Source organism: Nicotiana tabacum, chromosome 14 (assembly GCF_000715075.1).
Source record: "Nicotiana tabacum cultivar K326 chromosome 14, ASM71507v2, whole genome shotgun sequence".
NCBI lineage: Eukaryota > Viridiplantae > Streptophyta > Magnoliopsida > Solanales > Solanaceae > Nicotiana > Nicotiana tabacum.
This window is the reverse complement of record NC_134093.1, coordinates 105,047,077-105,073,186: the sequence shown is the minus strand read 5'-3', so window position 1 is coordinate 105,073,186 and position 26,110 is coordinate 105,047,077. Positions and strand designations below refer to the sequence as shown.

Below are 26,110 nucleotides of genomic sequence, written 5' to 3'. Positions count from 1 at the left end.
TATTGTAAATGAATATTTAAAAACCGACTAAACCGACATAATCATACCGTGCCGAACCGATTTTTAGGTTTTTTTAATAAAACCGTATATTTTTATATAAATCTATAACTGTACCGATAATTATGGTAGATTTTTTATTTTATAAAAATAAACCGAAAAAATATTGAACCATCAAATTGAAAAAAAAAAGATTTTGCAAATTTTTTTTTTTTTTAAAACTAATGCATATGTAGTCTACTACTTTAGGAGATTTTTTTTTTCCAGTTTTTTAATTTTTTTTTCTTCCAATTTTTACAAAATAAATACTTTAAAAAACTGAAAAGACTTAAAAATATATATTTTGCAAATTCCTTTGTTTTTCTAATTTTTACATAATATATATTTTTCAGTTTTTAAAAGTATTTTTTTTTTTAATAAAATTTGAAAAAACTGAAATCATTTTGAATAATACAAGGGTATTATTAGACCCATTTTATAACGGCAGGGTCATTTTTGGATTCGAATTTAAACGGGGTTATAATTGATCTTTCGAATAACACAAGTTTTATTTGGCCTTTTCCCTTATAAATATAATAACTTAAATATTAAGAACCGTTATATTCGCCATTTAAGAAAAAACTGATGGGTTTAATGTAGCCTCGTTTGTCTCATTTTCCCTGCTCTTAGCTTATGAAGATTGTGTGATTATGGAGAAGATATCTCAAGTTATGCAACAGAATGAGGTAATGAAGAAGGGTTTAAGGAAATTAATGTTGATGTTTATGCTGGAGTGGAAGACTTTTGAGGAGGAGTCTGATATGACCAGCAAGTGTTTGCAAGAATGCTTCAATGAACTTGAGGTCAGGGAGAAGTACTTGACCTCAGTACAAGAATCGGTGGCTGAGGGCTCTAAGGAACTTGACTTGATCAGGGAATCTTTAGAGCAGAGACGGAAAGAAGTTGAAACAAAAGAAGAGGAGTTTTGTGCATTCCAAGAAAGAGAAATCAGGGATTTGGAATGCAAGTGGCAAGACTTCATTTTTGCCAAAAAGGGATTCGATGAAGCTGTGAAATTGAGAGAGGAGAAGCTGATCGAGCAAGAAAAGATTGGGGAACGCCTTTTGGAGGAAATAGGATTTGAGCATAAGCAGTTGGAGAATTTTTGCAAGTCTAGTTTTACGGAGATTTGTATGAAGGCCAAGGAGTTTGAGGAGCTCTTGGAGAAGTTGAATAAGATTCAGAGTTTGATTCGCAAAGAATCAGATGTCCTTCAGTTGAAAGAGAGAAATTTCGCTGAACGAATGGAAGAATTTCAAGTTAAGGAAAATAATTTACAGTCGACGGAGAAGGAACTTGAAATAAAAGTAAGGAGCTTGGACACCGTGAAGAAGGAACTTAGAGAAAAGGAACATTACCTAGATTCCATTCAGAAGGAACTAAGAGAGAAGGAAACTACTTTGGATTCTGTAAAGACAAAACTTACTATCAAGGAAGACCACCTGACCTCAGTGAAGAAGGAACTGGAGGACAAGGACAAGGGTCTGGATACAATTAAGAAGAAACTTGAACTCCGCAAGCAGGACTTGAATTTTTTCGAGGAAATACTCCAACTAAGGGAGGGAGGGCTCAATTCTATTCAAGAGGCATATAGGCAGCGATCAGAAGATCTTGATTCTAGGGAGAAGAAACTGAATTTGGTTCATGGTGAGTTTCAATTAGAAAAGGAAAAATTCCAAACAGAACAAGGATTCTTCAAGAAAAAACTGAAAGATGTAGCACTTAAAGAGAAACAGGTTGAGGTGAAATTTAGAGAGCTTGAACAAAGAGAAAAGCACATGGAAGATCGGTTTAAAGTGCTTGAGGATAAAATGAAGCAACTGAAAACTATTGGTAATGTCCCTAAGAAGACTGAGTCTATTTATTTATACAATGTAGAAGTGGAAAGAGTTGGTGCTATCTCTAGTAGTTCTGCTGATATAAAACTTGTTGCGACAATGGACGGGAGGACTTTACAGATATTCTTAAATGAGCACGCAAACAAGCTAGATTCGTTGTCTGATGATGTTTTCAGGTCCCTTCAATTGTCTCGCAACCCTGCACAGTTGGTGCTTGATGCAATGGAAGGGTTCTATCCTCCCCACTTGATGAACGGAGATACAGAGTTTGAGGGCAGTGTTGTCAAGCATACCTGCATTTTTCTATTAGAGCAGTTAATTAGAGTATCACCGAAGATTCAACCTATTGTGCGCAGAAGAGCAAGGAAACTTGCGAGAGAGTGGAAGGCTAAAATGAGGGCAATGACTGGGGATCAACTAGAGATCTTGGGCTTCTTGTATCTGTTGGCTTCTTATGGTCTGGTCTCTTCCTTTGATGCGGATGGGCTTATGAACCTGCTGACTGTTGTTGCTGAGCATAACAAGTCAATGGAGTTGTGTCGTCTTCTTGGTTTCACAGAGAAGATTCCTTGTAAGTATCGATATTGCCTTTGTCTTGTTATTCTTTTTCTAGCATTCATTCTACATCTTCTCTTGCTCGAATCTAGTCTACCACTATTTGGTAAGATAATTTCTGTACTATCGCTTGCTTCTTATTTCTCATCCAAATGGATATTGATGATCAATTTGATTTTGATGTAGATAAGTGGTATGCCCAGAAACTTGAGGGTGTTTTGGAACAACGCCATGTAATTACTTGGCTGTGTAATTGCTAGGATATTAATTATACAGTCTTTTAATTACATCGTATAGTAAATTAAAAGACCTTTTTGTTTTCCATAATGTAATTGCTCTGTAATTTTTAGCCTTGTGGCAAGACTTCTATTACCTGATCCAACATTGCCCTGTGGCAAATCTTTTGTTAGAACTGTTTTTATGTTAATTTTACGTCAAATGGGTGATTCCAAAGAGTATAAAGTGATGCTAGAATGGTCGCGGTATCAGGAAAGATCTGAGGAAAATTTGGAGAATATACCAGCTTGTATATGCTAGATTGTATAAAGAGTGAGGAACTAGAGTTGCTTTGAGGGAAGGAACACATCTGTCCATATGTAGAAGTTTAAATGTCTTACTTTATTAGCTCTTCGATGTAATGTATGGGATGTATATGATGAACAAAATATGAAAGATTTTTTAGCTCATTACAGAACTGATTGTGATTGTCAACGGACGATTTTGCATTATCCTGCGCCGACTTAGTGCTTAGCCTTTGATTAATGAAAATACTTTTGGTTTCTAGTCTGAAGAAAAGATGGCTGACCTTAATTTTCAGTTTAATTAAACAATCCCTTGGTAGGTATCTGATTATGAGATCATGGGGTAACCAAGGAATGCGTTGTGTTCATTTGTGGATGTGTACTATTTTGGTACAGCTTGCATTGCTCTCCCCTCATCTTTATAAGGTAGGGGTAAGGTCTGCGTACACACTACCCTCCGGGTTTGTTGTTGTTGTTTGCATTGCTCTGAAACACGAAAAGGGAGGGAAATTTGGTGTGTGTACTACCATGGTGGGAGTGTGGCTAGGTTCCTTTTACTATTAGCATTGATCTGGGGCCACTAAAGCTTGATCCAAAATGACGAGGAACTAGTAGATTGTGTTGCAACTGCGAAAGAGAAATGGCTTTGACTTTAAGTGGCCAATTCCTCTGGAAGTGTTGAGTTTTCTTAACATTGCGTTTTTTTTCCATCTTCAAACAGTTGAGATGCCTTGGTAGAATTGTTGATTATTGTATGGCTGCATTGTGGATATTCGTAGAATGGCATGTTATCGGGTGATGGATTAAATGTGAGCAGATTATTGTCATTCCATTTATTCAAAGGTAATTAGGGAACTTTGACAACTAAATCATATATTCATGATAGGTTTCATCCAGAACCTCATAGCCAAGCAAAAGCATCTTGAAGCTGTTGAATATGCTTATGCTTTTGAGCTCACAGGCCATTTCCAACCAATACCTATTCTCAAAGACTACTTGAAACAAGTTATGCAGATTTCTGAGTGCGTTTGTATTGGAGAAACGTGCTCAGTCAAAGAAAAGGTCTTTTACCACATTTGTCACTGCTATTATAATATCTTGCTGGATAGATCTTTTCTTTGAAATGCTTGATCTTATCTTTTGCATACAGAATGAAGCCATTGAACAGAGTGTAGCTTCCATTAGAGCTGTTATCAGATGCATTATGGATCACGAGCTTCAATCTCAATACCCGCCTTCACAGCTTGAAGAGTGTATAGAATCCCTCACAAGGCAGAAGGCAAATGTAACCGCATCATCTGTCATTTCTGAGGCTCAGCTGAAACAGGTGGTATCAATTAGTCCATCTGTCCCCACTGATACCAAGGCCCTCAGCTCTACCTCATTCTCTGGAACGGCCTCCACTTGCATGTTAGGTCATTCCGATGCTATGGCTGCCATCCTTGTGAGCATGGGCGGAAAGAATTTGCAGAATTTTTTATACAATCATTGGAATGAGCAGGAGTTGTTGCGCATTGAAATATCTAGAGCTCTCAAAATGTCATGTGACTCAGGATTGCTTGTATTGGAAGCACTTGAAGGATTTTATCCTCCGGAACCTCATAATGAAGAAATTTTATTTGATCGTAGTGTTATCAGGAAAAGTTGCATTCTTCTACTGGAACAGTTGATGAGGCTCTCACCAGAGATTAAACCAAAAGCCAAACTGGAAGCACACAAGCTTGCATTTGACTGGAAAGCAAAGATGATAGCTGAAACAGAAAACTATCTGGCAATATTGGGTTTTCTGCTTCTAGTAGGTGCCTATGGCTTGGCATCTTCCTTCGATAAATATGAGCTTGAGAGTTTGTGCCACACTGTAGCACAGGATGAGAATGCATATCAGAATTTTCATGTACCGGGTATTGCAGGTAATACTTCTCATAAGAATTCATATGTGGCCAGTCTTGTGTGGCACATTTATTATTGTGGAATATTAATGACATCATGTGTTCTATTCTACCTTCTCAGGAGAAAATCCCCAGATTGAGAAATCTATGGATCCCTCTAAAACTGAACCTCTTTGCGACAATGTGGAATTGAAAAGCAAGGCACGCGATTTAACCTCTGCTTGTTCCTTAAGTTTTATTCATTGTGCATCAGATCCTGCAAAGGTTGTCTTAGATGCATTGCGGAAATGTCGTTCTGCCAACTTGGGGAAGTGTAAATATGGCCCATCATCACTTATGAAGAGGTTCTCTGATTTGTTGGAACATCTGAGAGAAGTTTCTCCAGAAATAACAACTCAGGTTAAAATAGAGGCAATTGTGCTTGCTGTTGAGTGGCGAGAAACATTGACCGGATCGCAGCTGAATCATTCAGAGGTCATTGGCTTTTTGCAACTTTTAGCTACTTTTGAATTGTCATCCTCTTATGATTCAGATGAGCTTCTAGGTCTATTGGAGATTGTTTACCAGTCTAGAAGGGCAATTAATCTGTTCAAAATCCAAAGATTAGCAGATAAGATCCCAGGCATGCTCTCTCTCTCTCTCTCATCTCTCTCTCTCTCTCTCTCTCTCTCTCTCTCTCTCTCATGCATATGCACATACAGACCAAGTATGATAACAGCTACTGGTTATATGTTGGTTTTCATTTCAACTTTATTCAGCTCTCTCACGCATTACTATTATATTTTGGTCAACCAGTTCATATTCTTATGGCCTTTTGGATATGTTCTCTATGGTAAATAGTTTGATCATATTGTGTTCGTTCTCGAAGAGTCTTAATTTGAAGGGGAGCCTTGGCGTAACTGGTAAAGTTGCTACCATGTGACCAGGAGGTCACGGGTTCGAGCCGTGGAAACAGCCTCTTGCAGAAATACAGGGTAAGGCTGCGTACGATAGACCCTTGTGGTCCGGCCCTTCCCTGGACCCTGCGCATAGGCTTAGTGCACCGGGCTGCCTTTTTTTTTTCTTTTTTTCAAAGAGTCTTAATTAGTTGGAAATCTTTCAATATTTTATAGGATGTAATTTATTACCATTTCGCCCCAGTAAGGACTCTGAGTAGGTGTGAGATATGTTGACCTTGGTGGATATGAAGAGAGGTAGAGGTAGGCCAAAGAAGCATTGGGGAGAGGTGATTAGGCATGATATGACGTTGCTTCAGCTTACCGAATGATAGGAAGGTGTGGAGATCGAGAATTAAGATAGAAGGCTGGTAGGTAGTCGAGAGTGTTGCTTTCCCATACCAGTAGTATTAGTGCTAGTCTTGTATTCTTTTATTGTTAGATTTCTGTTACATGTTCTTTTCGCTACGTTTTCATATTATTCTGTTGTTGTTATTGCTTGTTGCTATTGCTTTCTTTTCATCTTTCCTTGAGCCGGATGTCTATCGGAAACAACCTCTCTACCTTTAGGTCTGGAAATACTCTACCCTCCCCATACCCCACTTGTGGGATTATACTGAGTTTTTTTTTTTTTTTTTGTAATTTATTTCCATTTAATTCTACCCGACACTTAAATTATGTGGGGAGATTATCTTATATGTGATATCATAAACCATTTTGTACAACTGAGTTCTCATGTATATAAATATACTTTTATAGGCTTTATCGAAAATCTGATAAGGAGAAAACAATGGCTGCTGGCTATTAGATACATCTATGTATATGAACTTGTTGACTTGTTTCCACCTGTGCCCCTTCTTAAAGACTTCGTGCTATACTCAGAAGAGCTAGCCAAGAAAATACATGATAATGGACTCGGTTCTCGTGAAGCCCAAGTAAGTACTCATCTCTTTTATCTCTTGAACTATAAAATTTAGTTCTGTGCTCATGATGTACCAAATTTGCTCCCAGGAAAAAGCTATAAATTGTGAAATATCTGCATTGATAGCTGCAGTAAAACGCATATTGTGGCACAACCTTCAATCAGAATACTCACCTGACCACCTTAGAGCTCGTATTGCAAAGCTTCGAAGGCAGATGGCAGACCTAAGGATCCCAAACCAACACTCCGGCTTCACTACTAAGTCTCAAGTTGACGACAGAGATGAAGGAACTCTATGTGCTCCGATTTCTCAAGTGCAAAAAGCTGTCATGAAAAAACGTCTTGCCTCAGCTACAGAGGGTGTTATTGTACATGAGTCCCAACAACAGCGAAAACTTAAGCGTGTTTGCCAGTTACCCGAGCGGACAGAAGTTGGTCCAGATGCCATCATTTGCAATGCTTCTCTATCATCTTCTGTGCAATCATCTTCTCAACCCACATCGGCAGATGGCCAAATTAGTACTGCGACACCAAACTACTCTGAAAAAGTGTTTTCTCAGCGCTTAGAGGGCTGCCCTGAAGATGACCAGATTTGTGATTCTGGACAAGCATCTTCCCAACTATTTGGTGATTCACATGCTTATGATGATACTGAGGTTGAAGCTGAAGTACCGGTTCAGATAAACCCAGTTTATCATTCTGGGCAAAATTTGGTGCCAAAACTTCAGGAGCTACTGAGTAAGCTCAAGAATTCTTTGTCCAGCTCAGGGAAGACTGAAGATCATGAGAGGACGTAGCGGGAAGTGAAAAGGGGCAAGAAGAGTTAGCTAGCAAATTATTTGATTCTTCTCTGTAAATGGTAGGTAAATACATGTACTATACAAAAAGATCAGTAACTAATCTTAACCAGGGGACTAGCTAAGCTATCTAACTATTGGATCTACTAAACTGTTTCTTCAGTTAAAATTGATGCTAACTAAAATGTTAGCCGGCGGATTTTTTTTTTTTTTTGTGTGTGTGTGTTCCAAAATCGTTTTTTTCCCTGATGCAAGTGGGTTTAGCCAAATTATCCTATCTTCCATCTTGTTACAGTAAGTCCCTACTTTAATACAAACCAAAGTGGAAAAATGATTATCCGGTAGGACATTTTCTGATGAAAATATATTCTATGGAGAACTTCCACATTGGTTGAAAAATGGGTCGTCTTGTTATATGGTCTTAGACAGTTCTCGTCTCATGAGTTAGCTTATGAGGTTGAGTTAGGCCCAAGGATCATTCCTTAACCGTCAGTAAATGCACACAGTAGCATCAGAAAACTGTGAAGCTTTTATGATCATTATGCACATTGTTTCACCCCCAAAGGCTAAAGCCCTGATTCAAAACTTGAAAATAAGCTACTCACTGAGTTTTGGCTACAAATTCCTGCTACCAAACATCATTATACCAAGGAGAAAATGTGATGCCTCTGATGGAGGGCTGGCCGATGAGGGTGAGTCAAGCAGGATTGACAAGACTTCTAGGTTAGCAAGCTTCTGAAGAAGGGGCTTGGGTCGTGACAAAAATATGACCTTGGACACTAGAAGTTTGTTTACTTCTCTCTGGAATCTGTGCTGCTTGTAATACTATTGGACTCCCTTTCAGCATCATCTGATCTTCCATTTTGCTTCTCTGTCCTTAAAGTTTCTGGATTCAAAGGGTTACTATACAAATGACCATAGTACGAATATGGATTGACCGAAATGCAGCTTCCAGGTGCAATATATCTATAAGAAGAGGGGTAAGGGCAGGGAGGGAATGCATTAAGTTGAGGCCAATATACTAAAGGCAGAACAGAATTTGGTGGATACGTCGGGAAAACAGGATATGCACATTGGTTATGGTAGGGAATATTGGACGCGGTATTAGCCATTACAGGTTTTGGCATATTTGCTTGTGCTTGAGATGATGGTATTGATATATTCATCTGACTTGAAGTTGAGGCGTAATTCATTAATCCAAACGGCGCAGGAGATGCAGAACATGAAGGTTCAGAATGTATAATTGTCGCTTTTTCTGAAGTTTTCTTCTTAGAGATTGTTTCTCTCTTGCTTTTCCTTTTCGTTGATACTTTCTTCCCCTGTTGAGAATTGGGACTAATATTCTGGAATAACATGAATAATTCCATCAGAAGAAACCTCTTTAACAGAATTAGAAGGTGTTTAGTCTAAAATGTGAAAGTTAAGCTCAAAACTAAAGGAAATTGACAGGTGAGGATTAACTTAAAGTCACAAACAATACATATCTTGCCTAGCAATATCTTGTCACAGAAACATGACTTAAGATACATTAAGGCAAAAATAATTCTACTCCCGCTTTGTTCCAGTTTATGTGAACCTTTTTGCTTTTCAAGATTCAAACTGTGTAAACTTTGACCAACATTTCGAAATGCATGTTTTCATCAGAAGAATTGTAACTTATAGTACTTTTCATATAGTTTTTGAATATCCAAACTTTAACTTTAAAATATCGAGTTAATCTAATGCAATTTAGTTTCAAAAATTAGTCAAATTGACTTCAAAAAGCGAAAAGGTTCACATAAACTGGAATGAGAGTAGTAATTTGATGTATTGAGTTTTGCTTTGCAGCAGAGTTACCACATATATTGAAGAAATGACAATGAGTTGCAGATCTTACAATAGTATCAGTTTGAGTATGTGATAGAAATAACTCCTCTCTTTCTGCATCCTCATCTGTCCTGCAAATGTGGAGATGATTTAAAACTCTTTTTACATAAACGCGTTATAGGCTACTTGAAAATATACAAAAAAAACATGCAATGCAGAATACCTGTAATACTTTTGTAGGAGGTCCAAGTTCTTATATTTGGTTTCCCTTTGAACCAGGTCATTAGGAAAGCCAGCCATGAAAAGAAGTGTAATTCCCAAGGCCTTAAAGAAGAAGCTTCCGCTGCGAATATGGACTAGCATTGCCATCCCACATATGACCGGCCCAAAAGATTTTAGCTTGTTTCTTCCCATTCGCTGCCTGACGTATCTGGAATTACAATGCATCAATTGTAAGTTAGCTATAACCAATTTTCTGCTCACTTTGTAGTTTAACTATTATATACGTTGACAGTGTAAAGAATTTTTATACTATCAGTGCAATTTAACTGGTTACTATATCAATGCCTGATATGAAGAGTTACCTGATGTCGTAGATCAACTAAACCTAATAGTGTACAAGTTCTTTACCGCGTTAGTACACAAAACATAAACTCTTTGTACTATTTCAACAAAGCATACGAGATCAAGTAACTAAGCAGTGCTTACTCATTTTGAGGAAGATTTCTTGTCTTTCCTCCATATTTGATGCATAGGAATAAGCACGACGGGCAGCTAGGATCAGAGGGGCGCATGACCTTCTCCTCTTCAAGTATTCTAACAGGACACAAGTTTGAGTTCTGTTTGTTGGCATAGAATATCTTCCTCCGAACTCCAGGTTTATCGTATAACACATGCTCCTGACACAGATCATATTAGTTCAGTTGAACTTAAAACCAAAACAGAACCATTTAGTCATAGGTACAAGAAATTAGGTAGCATACCCCCGGATTTTTTGAATCTGTATAGTGTTCTCCCTTGTGTAAAATGCTAAAATGATTGAAGTCTAATTCATACATGTCCTCACATCCATGCCTTATACCAAGAGGTGAAAAAACTAAGATTTTTCTTATAGTATGTGATTGAGCATTTTTCAGTGAAAGCTCTTTTGATTCAAGTATTTTCTTTACTTCCTTTGGACAAAAAGCCACCTTTACAGATTTTTTATGTGAAAATGAACTTCCCTGTCTTCTGAATGGCAGATCACTTGCTTCACCAAGATCCTCTTTCAGTACTTGTTCTTTGATTTCCTTTTTGATATGCAAGTTCTTGACATTTTCTCTACTATCTGTACAGTCATTACAAGTGCCACTATCATCGGATTCTTCATCGTCTTTGTCTTTGTCTTCACTATCATCGGTGTCATTATCTGCAGCTGTATCGCCATCTTTGGATCTCTCAATATTTAGAAACTGACTATCATGTATGCTCATCCAATTGACTAGGCATTCTTGATCTGTATTAACATCTTTGTTTAGAAAGATTTCAGTATGATCCTTCACTTCTGAGTCCATTTTTTGTCTTTTGAGCTTTCTGAAATGCCTTTCCCCCATACTTTGACAACTGGCCTGTGATTAAGAGAAAGGTAACATAAGCATGGAGTGTATTTAGAATGAAAATTTACTCTTCCAATTATTAGATGGTTCGAACAGATGATGTATTTTGTTTTCTTTGAGCACACTGCATACTTTTACATGTATTAAAAAGTTCACAAGAACAGTTCTGTAGTATGAATAAATCTCTCAAGTTGCACATATACATAGATTATAAAATTCTACTTATCAACTTCGCGTAACAATGTTGAAATTCTGTTGAACATGCTCAGAGGGAAACTCAAGGTTGAACTTTTATTTTATTTACACTTGAAATCAGCTCATTCAAGATTAAGTCTTCAAAGAATAACGACAACATACACGGTATAATCCCACAAGTAGGGTGTGGGGAGGGTAGTGTACACAGCCTTACCTCTACCTTGTGCAGACAGAGAGGCTGTTTTCGATAGACCTTCGACTCAAAGGCAAGCATGCATAATCAATCACAACAGAACAGAGACACTACAATCTAAGGTAAATGAGGCAAGAGTCCAAAATAAATGAATAGGAACCAAGACTAAAAGCCACCAATCGAAGCCAAATATATTCCAGGCAAAACAGATGATTAGAAGGCAAGTAAAAACCATTAGCAGTTATTATTTTGGGAATCACATAACATTCATATAGCTAATTAATTATGAGCAATCATACTTCTCCATTTGAGAGCTCCAAGTCCTTATGTTTTTCTTGTATCTGCGATTCAAGAACTGATATTCTGTCCATTAGCTCTTTATTTTTCTGCCTCTCCTTTTGCAATTCAGCAGAAATCTCAGCAATGCCATTTAGACTCTCTTCTTTCACCTCTTCATTGTAACATACAGAAGCACTGACCAAACTATGGCTATTTTTTAACATTCCTCAATCACAGAAAAGACAGCAGTATGCTCTGAGTTAAGCAAAAGGAAATAGCCAAGAGCTTGAGCTGCATCAAGTTTGGTGGTAATATCTGAGAAAATGAGCGTAACACTGTATACTAAGCTCCTGCCATGGGCGGGTCGAAAAAAATAGTTGAACCACACTGAATCTATTGTGCATAGTCTTATCTTATATTTCTGTAAGAGGTTGGTTTTACGGCTTGAACTTATTAGCGACGGTGACACTCTTATTAGTTAGTGGTATCATCCGACCGTTTCACAATTTATTTTACCACGTATTTATTATTGCTATTATATGATTATGTTTCAAGTTAAAGTATTGTCCTTAAAATATTTGTCATTGTTCAAATTTCAACAAATAGGTAAAAGCGATTATAATTACAACTTTTTTTTTCACACTCAAATATTTTTCATTACTCAAAGTTTATTTTATACCAAATCTGTACGCCGACAGAAACTTTTTGGTTACAAGTAATTAAGTGAACATAAAAGGTGCCGCTTAGTGATCAAGATGTTACGAGTTCAAGAAATGCAAGACAAGACTGCATACATCAAATTCAATATATGGTCTGGTCTTTCCCTAGGCTCCATATATAGCGGGAGCTTAGTGTATTGGACTGTGCTTTTTATAAGTGAAATAAAATTTCTATCACAAATGATGGAAATAATTAAGACATGGAGAAACTAAAAATCTTAAGAACATAAGCATGCAAGATTTCTGAATATCTTAAGGAGTATGATTTCCTTCCGTCATACAATTCTTGGGTTGTTTTATTTTTATTTTGTTTTTGTTTTGCCTTCTCGTTCTTTAATCTTGATTTTATCTTACCGTACAAGACGATACAAAGTATATTAAAGAAAAATAATATTGTATAGCCGCTCTCAAAATAATAGCAAAAAAAAAATATTTTTTTGTATATATATACATTCTGCATGTTATATGCAATGATTATACAAATTTTATAATTTTTTCGGCTATTGAACGTAAATAATTTCTTGATGCCAGTTAGAATTGATAATTAGTCAGTTGCACACAAATTCTTATGGTACAAAAATTAAAATAATAGTACTACTTAAAAAATTAAAGAAAAAGATTTGCTTAGCTGTTAAGAGAAAGTGAGGGTGGTTTCTCAATAATCGAAACATTAGGAGCATCCTAGGCTACTTATGCTGTTATTATACGTTTTGCCTTGTTAACGCAAATGCTAGCAGAGTTCTTTAATCCTATACCTTTTGTCTTAGCTAATATTTGGTTAAAATTTAAAAAAATAAATTTTGAAGTTATGTTGAAAAATAATTTTTGAAAGTTAAAATTGTGTTTGGACATGCATTTTATTTGAAAACAATTGACGTTTTGTGAGTAGAAAAATAATTTCACCCAAAAACTGGAAATTTGAAAAAAAAATTCAATTTTTTTTAAAGAATTAATCATAGTCCATGAACAAACAATGTTTTAAAAAAAATTTGAAAACAAGTTGCCAAAATTTATGGCCAGATTTATAATTTACCACGTCTTTTGGTGATTTACTCTATCCTTATTCATTCTCTATAGACTATAGCAATTCTTTTTTTGTTACTCATTTGGCATTCAAAATCGTATATAGTGATATTGACTATCTAGATTCACGTTAATTCAGTAAAAGAATAAAACAAACCCTAGCGAAAGATTTTCTATTTCCATAATTCGAACTCAAGACACTTTATTATTCCCTCTGCATATTAAACTCCAAGAAACAACATTATTAAAGGTTAAAATTGTTCCGAAGGGACGACCCAGTTGGGTTTGGCGGGCGACGTCCACACGGGCGACGCGGGATCAATCCACCGCAATGTCCCTCTGAGTCTGTCGTACGGGGCTTGTCTAGTGCGGTTTACATACCCTATGTGGTTTGCAGGCTATTACACAGTGAAGGTTTACCCAGTACGCACAGAGTGCTCACTCAAATGGCGGCCGCGGGTTTTTTGGGATTAAAAAAAAAAAAAGGGTTAAAATTTAATGCAGCAATGGCGTCTATTTACGATGCAAAAAGGAGAAGGTGTGTACACGTGCACATGAATATAATATGCTTATTGAAAGTACAACATTAGAATATTATATTAACCTCACGTGCAATGGCAATTTAGAGTTGTCTTCATTCTTCTATTGCAATTTGTACTTAACCTTGGATTCCATCTTCTTATAAATTCTTTAAAAATAAAGACAGCTATGTGTACTTTTCCTTTTTCAGAGAAGAAAAAAAAGGTTTTGCTCTGAACCATGTAAGCTGAAGGAAAGAGATAAAGTACATTATAAGCAATGCAGTTCTTCGATAACGGGTTCATTCAATTGGACTATTTTCGATACAACAAAAATAATAAACCAGTATAATCCCTATACGAAGATCTTACCTCTACTTTATGAAAGTAGAAAAGTTATTTCTGATAGATTGTCAGCTTAAGGAAAGATGGAAAAGAAAGCAGTGACAACAACAAGATATGATAAAAAAACCGAAGAAAAAAAAAATAAGTATTAATAAAGATCTAAGTATAAGATTACCGAACCGAAAGAAAGAACAAATAGTAATAAAGATCTAAGATAAGACTACTGAAGCGAAAGAAAGAACAAATATTAATAAAGATCCAAGTATAAAACCGGACTATTATCGATCGGGCTTTCGTCATCCATATCCATCACTGTCAGGGGTAAGCGCATCCGTACAGACTAGACTCCTTTAAATGAAAAAAAGGCTTCTTGTCGGCAAATACCCCCTTCTCATCAACGTAGTTTTAGCATTAATGAAGGGTGGAAGATACCACGCTGTGGATCCAAGCACAGGAAGTTTAGGAGGTGTCACCGTCAATCACGTAAGATAAGAAGTGACCTCAGTCTTCAGATCCTATGTGTGGCAATTGAAAGAAGAAGTTGAATGAAAAGTTTTTGATCCCCTCTGCTGAGCCTTTTCTTATCTCCTCTGCAGCAAGCTCTGCTGGCCTCGCGCTCCAAACTGATGGCGTCTCGACGTTCTCCTGGCGCTCTCCCCCTTTAAGAAGTATGTAAAAAGGCTCACGTTTTTTGGCTTCCTATAAACCCCTCCTAGGTTTAGGTACCAGAGGAGATCGCTATGATCGTTACTGTATTCGTATCGAAGAGATGCGACAAAGTGTTCGGATCATTGTGCAATGTCTTAATCAAATGCCTAGTGGCATGATCAAAGCCGATGATCGTAAGCTATGTCCTCCATCACGATCTCGAATGAAACTATCCATGGAATCGTGCGCCGTGTGAAACGTATATCATCGCCGTTCTTAACCGAGACTCATAATTCTTAAAGTACAAAGAATTTAATATAAAAAATTATTAAGGTCAAATTCATCAAGTTTAAACTTAGAATCGAAGTAGAAACACTCAACTCTATGGTTTGTCAAGGGGAATGCCCCACTTATGGAAAAGAAAGGAATCTTTATAGCATGTTTGGCCTATTTTATTTTATTTTTTGGCCAAAAGTGCTTTTGGCAAAAAATTGAGGTGTTTGGCCAAACTTTTAGAAGGAAAAAAAAGTGTTTTTGAGGAACATAAGCAGATTTTGAGAAGCAAAAAAAATATAGCTTCTCTCCAAAAACACTTTTATGAGAAACACTTTTAAAAAAAATACACTTAGAAGCAGTTTTCAAAAGCTTGGCCAATCACTAATTACTGTTCAAAAGTGCTTTTTAAATTAATTAGCCAAACAAAAATCGATTCTCACCGAAAGTACTTTTTTGAAAAGCAATTCTAAAAATAAATAGATTTTAGAAGCTTGACCTTTAGATTCCTAATGGTTCAGTAATTAAAGGTGCTTAAAGAGTACATGCACAGATTTAGATCAATTGGCCAGAATTGTTAAGAAGAACCAAGGGACCCTTTACTAGCACTCTTATTTTAGTAGTTATGGTGCATATGTTAATAGTCTTTTTGTTTCAATTCATATTTAAGGATTAAAAATAAACTGTTTCTTCTCCTGCTTGATTGTACAATTTTTCTTAGGATTTTATTCATTCCACAAGTTTAAATAAGAACTCTAATAAAGCATTTTAAGATATAAAAAGATAAAGTTGTTCACGACCATCAAAGATTGTGGCACATTTTCATTCTTAACAAGACGTCTAGGATTCGAGCAGTGGAAGTGAAGTCAGTCTTTGGTAGGAAACATTTTACACCCCAAAACGAAAAAATCCTCATATTGATTTGATTGTGCTAATGGAAATGAGCTTGTCTTGTTTGTACATTGTGTTTAGTAAGTCAGTCTTAATTAGCTTGACTTAGTGAATTGTTTGCTCTTGGTTGATTTTTCAGGACTTAAAGATAAGGTTCATTATCAAAATATCCAAATAAATACACAAATTTCAAATTATAACTTGATAATTAGCATAGTTAAATATGGAAAACATCCAATGTCCATAAACACTAACATCTTAAAGACATCAGTAACATCAAGTCAACAGTCCTTTCTTTTTTCAAGCACAATGCTAATTCCAGGTTGTCTTGTTGTAATCTGTTAACAAGGTAAAAATGACAATGTGATCCACACAAAATTACAAAGGGGATAAGATACATTACAGGGAAAGTGAAAATATAACATTAACTTGCTATTCACACACACTGCATTCAAACTCAACCTACAACCAAAATGCCTCCTTGTACTCCATGCTTTCTGAAGATAGTTGAAGGATTGAAGAAATACCAACTACATCACCTATACTTCTTCACCTCTCTTGTGATCTTCTCAGTGTCGACGCCTTCCCATCTTGTATGGCTGAAAATCTCTGTTAGCAAGGGTATTTTCGTCAATGCACTAGAAAAGCTTCGGCTGTGGTTGTGTTCCACTTCTCATCATAGCACAGAACTCCTCATAATTGATCCTACCATCCTGTTTAATTCGAAGAGTCAGTATGAAATTACCATACTAGAGTTTCAACGTCAAGCGTCTCGTACAACACCACTTACATTGTCAGTGTCCACCTCTGCAATTATTTCCTTTATGGTCGCCTCATCACCCATACCATACTCCTTCATGGCGCTTTCCAATTCATCTCTCGTGATGAAGCTGGATAACATTAACAACAATAAAAAAGTGGATATGTGAGAAGAATGTGAAATCTTGAGACTTGAACAGACCACATTTTAACTTATATACTGTAGCCTCCAAGTACATGCTTCTAAAAGGTTCAGAAAGTATAGAAAGCTTCCAAAATAGCCAAGTGTAGAAACAGCCAGAGAGAGATCAATATGTTATATATTCCATTATGAAGGTTCACTTTTAAGTCAGGAGGATGTCTCAAAATCGACTATAGTTCTTGATCCTATAGATCATAATACTCCTGATTTTAAAAATGATTCACCTTAGTTTTTCAGGCTCATGAAGGTTTCTTGATGCAACTACCATATGTTAAACACTACGAGGGTCTATCTGATTCTGGAGTAAGGAGTAATCATGGCCGTATTAACCCGCAAGGGTGTAGCCTAGTGGTCAATGAAGTGGGTTGAGAACCATGAGGTCTCAGGTTCAAATCCCAACGGAGGCAAAAACACGTGATTTCTTCCCATCTGTCCAAGCCATAATAGATAGAGTTGTCTAGTACATGTTGCTGGTGGGAGGTAGCAGATATTCCATAGAATTAATTAGTCGAGGTGCGCGCAAGCTGGCCCGAACACCACAGTTATCAAAAAAAAAAAATGCGCAACAGAAAGCGACCGCCCTTTAAGTAAATGAAACCTACTAACCACCTCTGGCTGATCCCACCCATAACTTGAGGAAGTTAAGCAATTAGATGGCTTAGGAGGTTTTCCTCTCAATATCCCAATGGCTAGTGACAAAAGGAATCACTTGGAAAACTCCAGACCCTATCATTTATAATTTACCCTGTTGATGCCACGAATCTATCCATAATCCACATAAGGGATATGTCACTATGTCATAATATAAGATATGAACAGCAACAAGGACAAAATTAGGTTTTTTCTTTTGCATCTGAAAATAATTTTCCTTATTTATCCAGATTTGCATGTGGTATGCATGTTATACTCACCAAGTTTTATTAATCAACAGTTCATTTAGATGGAAATCAGAAAAAACAGAAGTCTTATTCAACTTTATGGACTTACCCACTATGGTCCTTGTCAAAATACTGAAAAGCTTTAAAGAGATGCTCATCCCTTTCAAGCCGATGTCTATGCATTGTTGCAGTAATAAACTCGATGTAATCGATTGTTCCATTTCCATCCACATCAGCCTGAACGTCAAATCATTTACATGAAAAACAAGTACTTATTCAGTCAGCAGCTAAGATAAAAAAAAAAAAAAAATTAAATCCTGTCAAAGGCATCATACTTACAGCTTCCATGAGTTGCTTGACTTCGGTCTCCGTTAGCTTTGATCCAAGCCGAGCCAATCCTGACTTCAATTCTTCATAAGTGATTGTGCCACTATTGTCTGTATCAATGTTTGCAAACATAGCTTTCAAACCCTTGATTTCTTCTTCAGATAAATTTTCCGCAATGACCTGGGAAAATTACAAATGTAACAGAATATCAAGAGGTTGTAATTAAAATATAAATGCTGATATCAACATCTTGCTTTGACTTGTTAGAAATCCAGGTACACGTTAGCCGAACGAAGCAACTGTAATGCGTACACCTTTGCTAAATGAAAGTCAATCAACTGATATGAAGACATCTTGTGAATGGAAATGAATGTCAATTAAGACCTTATTCAACCACATGAAACACCTTGTGAAGGGAAAAACAAGGTGATATTAGAAGAATTTCTCATTTTTCCGTTTTCATAGTGCCGTGCCATTGTTATTGGTTATCATTATTGCATTTCCATCTATTTTCTACTTCTTACGATTCTGGTATTATCTTTCTGGCTCATGTTGTTACTGATCTATTGTCTCTTTTCGTCTTCTTGAGCCGAGGGTCTATCGGAAACAGCCTCTACTCCTTCGGGATAGGGGTAAGGTCTAAGTACACACTACCCTCCCCAAACCCCACTTGTGGGATTTTACTAGGTGGTTGTTGTTATTGTTGTATTAGAAGAATTTCTCATATAGTTTTTTTCTTTTAGAATTAAAAAGAAAATTTCTCATGTAGTTGAGCAAACATATACCCATTGTGTAATACCTTACTAGAGAAGATGAAGTATTAGCTTGATTATAGTTCTACTTCCAACATCAAGTGCGTAGAAAATGCTACATCTTCTAGATAATTTGAGTACGTACAGCATATCCCACATCAATTTTGCTACTGAAGAACCAGTAATGATAATCAAAGATTCACAACAGCCTCGAAAATACATAAATCACCTGCTGTGTCAAAATAAGAAGGCAATATTAGATTGTACCTTCAATGCAAGTTTCTTGAGCTTGTTCATTGCCCTAAACTGCTTCATTCTGGACAGCACTGCACTGTCTATTGGCTTGTCTGATGCTTCTCCCATTCGAAGCCATGGATGTTCTGTAGAAACAAGCACGAAGAGTGCTAAGTATTACACAAGCAAGCAGAACTTAAATGCAACATGTAAAAAAAAAATATTAAAAAAAAAGAAAAAAGAAAAGCTGCAAGCAAGCAATGCCTCTTGCTTTCAGTCAAAGACTTAAGAACCTGGGGAAGCAAAATGGAGAGAGAGAATGGGGCTCCCAAAGGTATGGTTATTAGCAGTTGATGAAGGCGGAACAAAGACCATGTGAGACCAGGGTCAAATTCCAATAGAGGCAAAAAAAGAAAAGTTAAGTGATTTCTTCCACTGTCTAAACCATAGAGGATAGTGTTATCCGGTATTTGTAGTGATGGGAGGATGCAGGTACTTACCCACATCCAGTGCAAGGACCAAAGCAATAAGTGCATGATATGTGTCTTTTACACATGATTATCACTTAATTGTGCTTTTTAATATGTATTCTTAACTCAATTTATCGTTTAACTACGGTAAATAAACATGGTTTGGTGCATGCACCGAGTATGGGTTAGTCCCATGCTAGTATCGAATGGAAAAATCGTGGTGCATGCAAGTTGGTCTAAACACCATCAACATCAAAGAGAGATAGAAGGGGAAAGGAGGAGAGGAGAGGATTAATTCGACTTCCACAAAACCAAGAAAGGCACATCGTGCATAGGGAACTCAATGTAATGTTTTGACACCTCTCATTATACCAAAAAGGGGGAAGAGAAACGAGAAATTGGGCTGCTAGTGATGCAACAGAAGAACGAAATCTTGAAAAGAAATGAAAACTCAGTATTGAAATCCAACAAATGCCCATTCTATGATACAAGCTGCCAACAAAGAACCAAAACAGAATGGTTTACTACGAAGTATACTTGATAAATTGTAAGTATTGTATTGGCTCAAGTTTCAGTTTCTTCCACTTTAATAATGCCCACAGCTGTCATAAGTCAAAGTTGAAACAACAAAGCTATTCATCTTCTAGTGGTACCAAAATACCCCTTACCTCTTCTCCCCTCCCCTTTTGATTTCTGCAACCTTGAATAATAGGTAGATGTTTTGCTACCCCTCCCCTCCCCTCCCCAACACCATATGAGGAGACCGCAACTCCAAGGGATGAGGAGATAGAGCATATGTAAGCCACCAAGAGGATAAAGGTAAAAACACCCAACTTCTTATCTCTCTTCACCTTCCCACTTCTAAACCCCACCCCCCTTGCACATCTCATTATTTTTTTAGTTTTGAATTGACATGTCATTTTTGTAAAAAAATTGTTTCTTCTTTATCAATTGATTGTTAACCTATAAGTTGGAAGAAATCAATTATTGTCTCACAAAGACCAAAGATGCAATATCAAATTAATTTAAGTCTCAGTTGAAACAAAATTGAGGTCCACTATATGAATCATCGATGAGCATTCCCCTATACTCGGTCTAAGACTAGTACTTTGCTTAAAGATAATTTGTTTTTAAAAACAAACTTGAAACTCTTTAACTAGAGGTTCTCTAAATCTCAATTTTTGTCTACAAATCTCTAACCAAACTTAAAAGGCTACTAAAAAACACAAAACCTAATGGATTGTAACAACCAATTAAACCTTAGTTGAAACCGATAGGTATATGCATATAGCCTATATAAAAGTTATACTTTTATTGTATTCTGTTGATAGCTAAATTCACATTGATTATGGGAGACTGTAGATTTTTTGAGATAGCCTCCATCCATGTGATTTTTAGTTTACCTTGTCTTGTTTTAGACCTCAAGTGCTTTATGAGTCTTAAGTCTGCTATCACAAAAAAGAATTCAAGAACTTATCGGTTGATCAGGTGGCTTGCTCTCTGTTTTTACATTGATCTTTCCTACCCCTCACTAAGAGGAATGTGTGCTTATACAGAAAGTTTATGTGGAAAAAAAAAGAAGCAAAACTGAAAGAGAGAACCCGCTTTATTATGATGCTCTAGTTACCAAGATAAAAAACAAGGGAAGAGCGAGGTATGACTCCTAGTTCGTAATCAATAGAAGATACCAAAAGAAGAGCTTTACCCAATTTAACGAATGTATCAAGATGTGAAAATTGTGTAGTAATACTTTATGTAAAGGGTTGAGCTTCAGGATGGGCTCCAAATTTTCTTCCAATATGTACAATATTATTGGGATTCTTTTCTACTGAACCATCCTTACAGAGGACATGACCATGGATAAGAAGGTGTGGAGGTTGAGAATAAAGGTAAAGGGTTAGGTAGCCGAGCATTGTCCGTGTTTGTAGCAGTAGCTTTGATACATCACTTATTGTCTTTTGTGTATTTTCGTATCCTCAGACTTCTGTTATTACTTGTAGTGCCTTTGTTTCGATTTTCTATTTGCATTCCTTAGTGTTAGTTTTGTATTTTCGCTTCGGTTGTCAGATTTGGTTTGCTTGTTATTGCCCCTTCCATTTATCTTTCCTAGGCCGAGGGTCTAATGGAAACAACTTATTTGCCGTCTTAAAGGTAGGGGTAAGGTCTGCGTACACTCTACCCTCACAGACCCACTTGTGGGACTACACTGGGTATGTTGTTGTTGCTTTCTACTAAACCATATAAAAAAGCTACTCCTTTTCATCTTTTCAGCATTATCGTGTTGAATATAGCATGTGGAGGTCAATGTATCACTTGGCCAAATCATCTAAGGCGACTTTCTCTCATCTTATCCTCTATGTTTCTACTTGCACCCTCGGCATAATGTGATCATTTTAATCTTGTCTAGAATTGTATGACCGTACATCTATTATAACATCCACATTTCTTTGAACTCATGTTGTGGATAAGTTACGGTCCCATATAACATGGCTAGTCACACCATTGTTCTGTAAAAATTGTCTTTTATGTTGTTGTAAATCTTCCAAGCCCAAAGAACTCCATTTCAGTCATCTTATCAATTCTATTTGTGACGTATTCATATATCAAACCACTCTCTTGGACAAATGCCTTCACCAGATCACTGCATTTATAAGTGAAGCAGATCCAAAATATATCCAAAGTTAACACCACGAGACAAGCCATATTATACGAAGAATGATAATGTATTTAGCTCTGCTATAGTCAAGACAGTGATTTCATCAATGTCTGTTCTGGTCAAAGTCAACTGGAAGAGCACTGCAACTTATACTCATAAGATAAACTACTAAATGCCTAAGAAACCTAAACACGAGTTAACCCTATTACATTGAAAGAAGTATGCATGTAAAGTACAACGGCAGAACGAAGAGATATCACACGCAGTAACTTCTGATTACACAAAGGGAAAAGGAGAAAAATACCAAGAACTTGTGCTGAAGTAATTCTCTTCTTTGGCTCCTGCGTCAGCATTTTTCTTATAAGGTCCTTGGCACTATTTGATATGGATGGCCATGGATCACTTTCAAAGTCAATTTCTCCTTTTAGTATGGCATTAAATATTCCCTTTTCAGTTTCTGCAAAGGATTTGGCAAGAAACATTAATAGAGAAGTAGAGCAAATAACAAGAAGTACACCATTTTGTTAAACTTTTATCGCTGTCCTTACCAGCCCAAAATGGAGGCACACCACTGAGTAGAATATACAAAATAACACCTGCACTCCATACATCTGCTTCCTTCCCATAACTACGCCGCAATACTTCAGGGGCAACATAATATGCACTACCAACTATATCACGGTACACCTTCCCTGAAATTTATAAATGAAACGTAAGTTCGTCTAATGTAGATCCTTAAAAGAACGGTGGAGGAAACAAAAGCAATTGAAGTCAACTATGGAAATGATCTATGCGGAAATACTCAAATAGTGGCACAAGTGACAAGACTGCACATGAAATAAAAGCGTTAAGAACAAATGTGCTATATTGAATGGGGATGCATGTTAGTAGTTTGTAAAAATCAGCAATACTACAGAGCACCTAGAGAAACTTAGATCACAAGAGAAGAGGATGTGCTGTAAAGTATACCTATCAGACAAAAGTTAAAAAAAACGTGAAACAAAAACGAAGGTACTCTGTTTCATTTTTGTTTGACACATAGTGGATCCATCCTGACAACTATAACACTTAATCGACGAGTAGTATTTTTGTTCGACTGTCCTGTTCCTCGGAGATACTTAAACCCTTCAAAGGTTATCCTGACCGGAAGTAGAGTACGTCTTGAAATATTTCACTAATCAAGTGCCTTCGGTACACATCAACAAACTTATCTCTCCAGTAAATGAATCATTTGAACAAATGCACTACGCAGACCCTTTGGCAATCTTGTAACTAACGCATTGCTTCACCTGGAAACAGGATTGATCAGTGATGAGAGATGCTCTAACAGTAACTCGCACTCTCGGTCAAAAAGTTTCACTTGCTCACTTTCACTACCCACAGATGACAGAAAGATAAAAGTTCGGGTTTAGGACACTAGATTGAGTCATGAATACAGCATAAAAGCCATCTTAGGTTATTGGAACTAAGATAGCAACTGCAGCACTGGATATGGAAATTACAGCTCGCCTAACCCTTTTGATAGTCTATAGGCAATACTTCTTGCTTTGATGGTAATCATTGAGAGCTTGCTTGATTGGAAGGACTGATGTAATTCTTGTTTAGCTAACAATTGAGAATAGATCTTCAACAAAAAAAAAAAATTTATAACCGTGGTGTCCGGGTCAGCTTGTGCGCACCTCGACTACTTCCACGGAATACGTGCTACTTCCCACTGACAACAGGTATCAGGTATCAGGTAACTCTGTCCACCAAGACTTAGACATATGGGAAGAAATCACCTAGTGTTTTTGCATCCGCTGGGATTTGAATCTGAGACCTCATGGTTCACAACCCACTTCATTGACCACTAGGCCACATCCATGGGTGCATCTTCAACAAAGATTTGCTTAACCAACGAGTGCATCTTTATACTCTACCCCAATCATATCTTTACTTTTTGAAGATAGATACTACTGTTAGTGTCACAGTAAAAACGTTCTTGTCATCATTCAGAGGCACGCTCAAGTAATAAAAGTCATGAAAATATAAAAAGATAACATAATATTAACAGACACAAAAGCTTATTCTAAAAAGCTCAGCTATAATGTAATTAATCTCGAGGGGCAAGAAACTGACCTTCTTCAATGAAGACAGAAAGTCCAAAATCGGTTGCCTTGAGCATTGCATTTTCATCCTTACTAGTCAGTAAGAAATTCTCTGGCTTAAGATCCCTATGCATAACACCCATGAAATGGCAAATGTTAACAACATTTACAATCTGTCTAATAATCTCAGCAGCATCCTTCTCCGAATAATATCCCCGAGCAATAATCCTATCAAACAACTCTCCTCCAGCACAAAGTTCCATCACGAGGTGCACCGAATGCCTATCCTCATATGCGCCTTTAAATTCCACGATGTTCGGCTGGCCACTTAAATGCTGCATAATTTGAATTTCCCTCTTCATATCCTCCCTATCATTCTTACTCACAAGCTTCCTTTTCAATATAGACTTACAAGCATAAGGGTTCCCCGTCGAATTCTCAGTACAATGATATGTCACTCCAAACTGACCCCTACCCAATTCTTTACCAAGTGTATAGTGCTTCCGAATATCTTCAAAAGGCTTTCCTAATATGTTATTCAAATGGGGTCCTTGCATTTGGTCTTGGGTTTGTGCCGGCTGCGCGGTAACAGTGTGTGCTTGTGGCTGAGGCTGAGGTTGTGGCTGTGGCTGATATGGCCTTTCTGGTTGAGGTTGTGGTGTTTTTTTATATTCTTGATTAACATTTCTTCTTGTTGCCCTATAACCCCCCTTAGCACCTTCTCGTGTATACTTCTTGCTAAAACAACCACCCATTTCTACAGTTTATGTGAGCAAGATTGAATTTTTGGACTTTAATTCCTCAAGAAATCAAGAAATTGGGGTTTTACAGAGTAAAAGATTGTAATTTTGTGAGTCACATAAATCAAGATTCAAGATTCTTGGGTATACTTCTTGCTAAAACAACCTCCCATATTTTCAAGATTGAATTTTTGAGTATAATTCTTCAAGATTTTACAAGAAAATAAAGAATTTGGGGTTTTATAGAGTAAAAGATTGCAACTTTGTAAATATCATAAATCAAGATTCAAGATTTGAGGGTAGTACCTAAAGATATTGCACAGATCAGAAAAGGCCAAAGACTTAAACAATATACATTGACTTGATTAAGCTCGATGAGAGAACTCCATATAAATGCTAGAAGTACTTTAGTTTGACTTGTCAAAACTTTGTTTGCCAGCTTTTCGACTTTTCTATTTTTGTCTACTACTCTTTATTTCCTGGGTTTTTCCCCACTAGTGAAAAGAAATGCAGATTTCTTGTGAAAAAGTAGGTAGGCCAAGTGGTAATTTAGGGTCTTTTTAGCAATTTAAAAGTCAAACTTAAGGATGTGTTTAAGGAAAATGTTTTGAAAATAAGTAATTTTCATATTTATTTTCCGATCGTTTGGTAAACAAACGGAAAATATTACTCCAAAAATATTCATATATAATCTAAAGCAAAAAGAAAATAAGGTGTAGGCTGGGTAAGGGGTTGGTAATGAGGGGTCGGATGAGTTGAGGGAGTGTGCATGGGAGGAGGGATGGGGATCTAGGGTGGTAGAGCCACAATTTGAAGTTTAATTACTAAATTTATAATTAAATATTTATACATATTTAAAAAAATTTTTAACATAAATATAGTAATATTTAAGTAAAAGTCCCTAGGATCAGCTGAACCCGCATACAATATTTAAGTAAAAGCGACGCTAGCTCCACGCCCCTATGAAGACTTTTGGATCCAACTCCCCTCTATTTCCTAATCTCTCTATTTCTCCAAGTTCCTATTT

General features: G+C 36.7%; 2 protein-coding genes across 3 annotated transcripts; one reads left to right on the top strand and one right to left on the bottom strand.

The window, feature by feature from the left end:
* The first annotated feature begins 587 nt into the window (after positions 1-587).
* On the top strand, positions 588-7,759 carry LOC107794521 (uncharacterized). 2 transcript variants are annotated; one of them, XM_075229812.1, is made up of 6 exons: positions 588-2,445; positions 3,837-4,012; positions 4,101-4,860; positions 4,961-5,461; positions 6,534-6,709; positions 6,823-6,951. In XM_075229812.1, exons 1-6 carry the CDS (start codon positions 687-689, stop codon positions 6,829-6,831), a joined length of 3,381 nt encoding a protein of 1,126 aa, XP_075085913.1. In that variant the 5' UTR covers positions 588-686; the 3' UTR covers positions 6,832-6,951. The 2 variants fall into 2 exon arrangements, with proteins under 2 accessions (XP_075085913.1, XP_075085912.1); XM_075229811.1 differs by having other exon boundaries at positions 591-2,445; positions 6,786-7,759.
* Positions 7,760-16,254: 8,495 nt separating this feature from the next.
* LOC107798882 (calcium-dependent protein kinase 21-like) lies at positions 16,255-25,576 on the bottom strand. Its single transcript, XM_016621913.2, has 8 exons — positions 24,375-25,576; positions 22,805-22,948; positions 22,561-22,713; positions 19,164-19,276; positions 18,157-18,324; positions 17,927-18,054; positions 16,769-16,868; positions 16,255-16,691 (listed from the first exon to the last, which is right to left on the bottom strand). The coding sequence occupies exons 1-8, from the start codon at positions 25,096-25,098 to the stop codon at positions 16,617-16,619; spliced, it is 1,605 nt and encodes a 534-aa protein (XP_016477399.1). The 5' UTR covers positions 25,099-25,576; the 3' UTR covers positions 16,255-16,616.
* Positions 25,577-26,110: the final 534 nt, after the last annotated feature.